At 39.4% G+C, this 6,278-nt stretch overlaps 1 protein-coding gene across 6 annotated transcripts in view; it reads right to left on the bottom strand.

Moving 5' to 3' along the window:
• Positions 1 to 6,278, bottom strand: part of NEDD4 (NEDD4 E3 ubiquitin protein ligase) — a 166,440-nt gene that overhangs the window by 53,068 nt on the left and 107,094 nt on the right. For 5 of the 6 annotated variants that reach the window (XM_006163286.3, XM_006163282.3, XM_027766253.1 and 2 more), the window contains 2 exons: positions 4,725 to 4,786; positions 958 to 1,060 (listed from right to left, as the gene is read on the bottom strand). The exons of the other annotated variant lie outside the window; for it this stretch is intronic. In XM_006163286.3, the coding sequence (XP_006163348.1) occupies positions 958 to 1,060; positions 4,725 to 4,786 (165 nt within the window). The remainder of the gene's footprint in view (positions 1 to 957; positions 1,061 to 4,724; positions 4,787 to 6,278) is intronic. 6 annotated transcript variants of the gene reach the window in all.

The raw sequence follows: 6,278 nt of genomic DNA, 5'->3' as shown, positions 1-6,278 counted from the left end.
GGGGGGTGATTTCTCGCTTTCTGTCTCTCTGTCTCTGTCTGTCTTTTTGGCAAGCACATGCGCCCTATGGCAAAAACCTCTCAAAAAAAAAAAAGAAAAAAAAGAAAAGGGACCTCAAGGAGCAGATGTTTTTTGTCCCCTTTCAAACCATTAGTTTTTCTGCTGGAAGAAACCACAGAGGTCATTGGTACAACCCTGTCACTGCAAACGAGAAGCCCAAGGGCCAGACCCACACAAGATCATGAGAATGGCGAGCAGCAGAGCTTGCAGCCGTGGTCCCAGCTCCCGAGTCCCTGTCCTGTTCTATTCCAAACACCCACTCTGCCTCCTCTTCACTCACGCCAGATGCATGGAGGTCTTCCCCAAAACTTGACATAGACACTCCTCTCGTCCTGTCATCCGTGAGAACTTAAATTCTACTTGTCCCCATGCAACATGACTTTGTATGAGAGGATTTGAGTTTTCTATTTCTCTCTCTCATTCTTCTCCTTTCCTATGAGGTCCCCTACTGTCCCATGAGGGAAAGCAACAGGAATTACATTTCATAAAAGAGTTTCTAATCAGTGGATTCTTCTCGAAACGTCCACATATTTAACTTATAAATAATAGTGTATTGTGTTCTTGCTCTAGTGGAGAGTGTGACATGGTTTCAGAAAACTTTGAAAAACTAGGAAGAGTTAATGATGTCCTTAAAAGAAATGTTTTTATTTATAAACATTGGATTCTTCACTCCCTAGCCTTTAAGAAGGCAATCAATAGTGACCATGAATTCTACAGAAATATCCTTGGAGAAAGGAAATTGTTAATAAATAAATGCTTGGGTGAAATAAACATCCAGGTAAATCATTTTTATTGCACATATTAACTTCATTGGATAAAGCTCTTTTCCTTCAGAGTGTAGTAAAACAGAAAAACTTGCACACTTTCTTCTTAGTTTAACAAAATATAAAATCTCACCTCTAATTCCTCAGCCTGTTCTGTGTTATCTTCTTCTGAGCCACTGGTTTTAGGTAAATAAGTCATTTTTAATCTCAGATAACCTTTAACTCTTGATCTTTGACTGTAGGAAAAAAAAGAATTATTCATGAAACTTCAACACAAACTGTTCATTCAATAAGATTTTTTTGAGCACCTACTAGCTACATGGGGGCATACTAGGGGAAGTTCAAAGACAGGTTCTAGTGTGGAAGATACCCAGAAAGAGGAATAGATGGTGGAGGAAAAGGAATTGTAAATAAATAATTGTTATGCTGTAAATAGGATGCTACAGATGTGTTTTTTGTTTGTTTGTTTGTTTGGAGAGGTTTTTGCTATAGGGTGCATCCGCTCGCCAGAAAGACAGAGAAAGATAGAGATAGAAAGCGAGAAATCACCCCCCAGGGGGGATGGCCATGCCGCAATCCCTTCTCCTCCATTCTCCTCTCAGGATCTTGGGCACGCACGCACACACGTCTGGCGGGAGTTTAAGCCACCAGGTCCGGGACTCAAACTGCGGTCGACTACATGGGAGTCCAGTGCCATAGCCATTATGCTAACTGCTGGTCCCAGGATGCTCAGATGTTTAAGTGAAAGATTAGTGAGAACTTCAAAGAGAAGTTGGCATTTGAGTTGGGGCTAGAAGATTGGAGGACTCTAATTGAAATCTGTGGCCTTGGTGGGAAAGGCATCTGAGGTGGCAAGAACAAAAACAAAGAAGAAGGAAACAGAGGGAACCTGGGTGCGATTAAGGAAATGGCAGCTGTCCAGTCCATCTCGCCTAGGCTGGCAAGCCACTGAGAATTTGGGGAACAGAGAAAGATTCTCAGAGTTGTGCTTTACGAATGTAGACTTGGCCACACTATACAGGATGACAGAGAAGCAGAGAGCAGAGCCAGGTGACTGCCTGAAACCTCCTGCCTCTGACAGCTGCTTGAATCTGTTATACATTAATTTATCTAATCTATTTTAATACTACATTATCTCTTTGCATAAGTTGTCCAAGCAAAAGGTTGCTGCCAAGGGACCAGCAGTTAGCGTAATGGCTGTCACTGGACTCCTATGTAGTCGACCGGGGTTTGAGTCCCAGACACGATGGCTTAAACTCATGCCAGGCGCGTGTGCGTGCGCGCCCAAGATCCCGAGAGGAGAATGGAGGAGAAGGGATGGCAGTGTGGCCATCCTCCCGGGGGTGATTTCTTGCTTTCTGGCTCTCTGTCTCTCTCTGTCTGGCGAGCATACTCCCCCTATAGCAAAAAAAAAAACCTCTTAAAAAATAAAAAATAAGGTTGCTTCCAATGTGGGAATATTTTAAAGGTTTCTTAAAATCTGTCTTTCATAAGCTTCTAGCCGAATGTAATTCCATCTATTGTCTCCACCAATTCCAGCATTCTAAGACTCTGGAAACCCATATTTCTTCTAGCTTTCTACATACTGGGTTGTTGGAAGAGCCATGATGTATGTTCCCCATGTTTTTCTATGCAAAAATGCATCCTGACTTTTCCAACAACCCAATAGTTTGCGTGAGTGGTGATTTTTACATATATTTGTTACATAACCGATTTTGCTTTGTCTTTGTAGACAAGAGTTCTACTCCTTTTACTGTCTTGAGATCACCTATCTACCCTCCATGACCCCCTTCATCTTTTTAGTTGCTCTTTTGGGTGTAGTTCTCATGGATTTGGCGAACATAGTATACCCTTTCCTGAACCGTCAGAAAAAAATCCCCAAAGCTTATTTCCAAACCCACTGATGTGGTCTGTCTCCATATTTAAGGAAGTGTGAACACTCTTGACTTGCTACTAGAAGAGATGGACACAGAAAATGTGTTCAAATGATGTTTGGTTGAAAAGTTTCTCTACAATTGCACAAGGGGTCTTCAGAAAGTTCGTAGAAAACCTGTATTATGAAACAATTATGCATGGATTTCAAAAATGTTTGGCACCAAAATAAACCCATACTTTCCATTCTTATACTTCTTGAGCTATCCCAATATATTTCATGTCTTTCCAACTAGAAAATAAGCCTGTGGGTTTTAACTTAATGGGCTTAAACAAATTTAGTAATGTAGTACATTTTCTGCTTGAATAAAGTTCTTTCTGCACTTCCAATAATACTCAATGCAGACAGAAGATATAAATTGCCATAGTTTTTTTAAAGATTAAAAGAAACTAGAAAGCATTCGACAAAGTGAAAAGTAGGCTACTAGGACGATCAAATAAGAAGTATTTATTTAGTTATTCTTGGTATGCAGATATCACAAGCAGTCTAAAAGGAAAAAAAGATTTACATTCCACACTTCTACAGAAATACCTGACTTACAGAGAGTAAATATTAAGCATTGTCTTTTTAAATATTTATATTACAAAGAATATTTTTTTTTGAGAGATTTTCACTGTAGGGCGCGTGCGCTCGTCAGAAAGACAGAGAGAGACATAGAGACAGAAAGCGAGAAATCACCCCCCAGGGGGGATGGTCACGCCGCAATCCCTTCTCCTCCATTCTCCTCTCGGGATCTTGGGCACGCACACACACGCGCCCGGCGTGAGTTTTAAGCCACCGGGTCTGGGACACAAACCGCGGTCGACTACGTGGGAGTCCAGCGACATAGCCATTACGCTAACTGCTGGTTCCCACAAAGAATAATTTTTAAAAATCATTTTTAAATGAGAAATTTTACTAACTTCCAATAACATTTTGCAAGTGCATTTCATAGTTCAGAAAACAAGATGAACACTGTAGTTTTCACTGATGTCCTTTCTCTGCTTTACTCTAATTATTTTTTGACAGTAAATCCACGTATGTGTTTTGACTAAATTTTATCTGACTATGTGGTACACAAGATCACAAGGAGTTTTATTTACAGTTTAAGTTCTAAAATTTTAACAAAAATTAAGCAACTCAGTTTAGTAAAATGAAATTATGATCAAGTTAGTTGGGTTTAAATTCCAATCTTCTCGGAACCAGCAGCTGAAGCAATGGCTATGTTGCTGGACTCCCATGTAGTCGACCATGGTTCAAGTCCTGGACCTGGTGGCTTAAACTCACGCCAGGCACGTGTGTGTGTGTGTGTGTGTGTGTGTGTGTGTGTGTGCCCAAGATTCCGAGAGGAGAATGGAGGAGAAGGGATTGCAGCATGGCCATCCCCCCTTGGGGGTGATTTCTCTTTTTCTGTCTCCCTCTGTCTTTCTGGTGAGCACATGTGCCCTTATAGCAAAAACCTCTCAAAAAAAAAAAAAATCCAGTCTTCTCTCATGCTATTTTCACTAAATATTTGAGTTTTCTGAAATATTTTTTTAATTGATGTATACAAAATGTAGTTAGGTTTTTCTGAAATTGGCTTTGTACTTATCAAGCTGACTATTGGCTTTAGATAAATAGTAACATTTTAAATCATAGTATGGCAAAATTACATGTACTTTTGGATATAAAAGAAATATAAAATAATGACAAATTTCAGCCTTCTAGGCTGATAATTAAGACAAATTGTTCCCAAGGGAATTTGGTCTCTATTTTGTATTTTCAGAATTTTTGGCAATATGCACACAGTATTTTGTATTTTCAGAATTTTTGGCAATATGCATACAATACCTTCTTAATCAGCAATAACAATAAAGCTTTAAAAAATATACATACTACTTAGAAACAGTTTACTTACAACGGTTTAAACTCTGGCCCAAAGAGACCACTGTAAAGTATAATTAATAGATTAAAAAACTTTAAAATGGTATTAATTTACATTTACTGACCTTCTTGGGTGAAGAACAAAATCCTTAAATGTATAGGGTCTCTCCATTCTTGGATTTTCTGTCTAGAATAAAACAGTGGGTTTTCAAGATAAAACACCAGAAATACGTACTTTTTAAGTATATTCATGAACTAAGGCATAACTGAAGTAACAAGGGAGGAAAACGTAGCTTTAGTTCATTTATTTATTTATTTTTAAAGAGATTTTTGCTATAGGGTGCATGCACTCACCAGAGAGACAGAAATAGAAACAGGAAGCAAGAGATCACCCCACGACGGGATGGTCATACCGCGATTCCTTCTCTTGTCTTCTCCTGGGATTTTGGGCACGCACCACAACATGCCCAGCTTGGTCCTCTAATTTCATCTCTTTTATTTGACTAGCCCATTATTTTAAGCTGCCAGGTATGGGACTTGAACTGTGTTGGACTGCGTGGGAGTCCAGCAATGTAACCATTAGGGCATCTGCTGGTCCCAAAGCTTTACTTTATTAAATGTTTACGGTTGGTACTTTGACTGCTGCCATTTTTCTAAACAGGAATTGTGGACAGCATCAGGACTCAGACTAAAACTAACTGAGCAGGTGGACCTGGCGGCAAGAGGACAGCAGAGAACAAGTAGAAAACAGTATGGAGTGGCTAGGACACTTGCATCCCCAAGGCCTATGCAGTATGTCCAGTGTGAGCAGATTGGCTTGACTGGAGCATAGAGCCAATTCTGTCAGAACGAAAAAGCAAACGGCCTAGAAAGTAAGACTGGACAGTACATGCTAATGAAAAACTACAATCTCTAAGACTGTAGAGAGTCAGTAAGTATCTTACAAGATGGACGAAGCGAAGAAGTACTGTATATGTTTCTTTTTGTTAAAGTTTGGGAGTCTGTTTACATAATCCTTTATCTGTTGTCTACTTTGATGACAATCCATTTTGGCTTCAAACTCTTCATAAAGTCTTATAACATGATTTTACTTCGTCTTTTTAAAAATTTTAAAATTTTTTTTAAGTTTACTTATTTATTTACCTCATGAGAGAGAAAGAAAGAGGACCTGAACCTGTATCTGGTGTGATCTTGTAGACCTTGCTTAAGCACCTCGAGGCTTCCCAAATAGCCTCCCGCAGCACGGCCCACTGCCTGTGCCATCCCGGCCTGTCTCCTCTGTCTGTCTTCTTTTTTTCCTCTGATCTAAGCACATGGACTAAGCTGCCATGCTTGGCCCTCTAATTTCATCTCTTTTATTTGACTAGCCCATTATTTTCATTCTACTGTCACCTGGATAGCAATCACCCTGAATCCTTCCAGTCCCTTTTCTTTACATAACTAACTTTTATATCTCTTAGTGATCTACTTGAAACTTCAATTTTTTTTCTATTTTCAGAAATTTTTCGGTTTTTCTTAATTCAATACAGTTGAACCTCCACATCAGCAAGTTCCACATTTGTGAATTCAACCAACCACAGATCAAAAATGTTGATGTGAACATATACTAAGTAATTAGGTCTAAGATCTTTGTGCCTGTACTACATATACAGACATTTTTGCTTGTGATTGTTCCCTAC

The sequence above is a fragment of the Tupaia chinensis genome, unplaced genomic scaffold (genome assembly GCF_000334495.1).
Source record: "Tupaia chinensis unplaced genomic scaffold, TupChi_1.0 Scaffold141943_1, whole genome shotgun sequence".
NCBI classification, from domain to species: domain Eukaryota; kingdom Metazoa; phylum Chordata; class Mammalia; order Scandentia; family Tupaiidae; genus Tupaia; species Tupaia belangeri.
The sequence above is the reverse complement of the archived record's forward strand: the minus strand, read 5'-3'. Positions and strand labels throughout refer to the sequence as shown.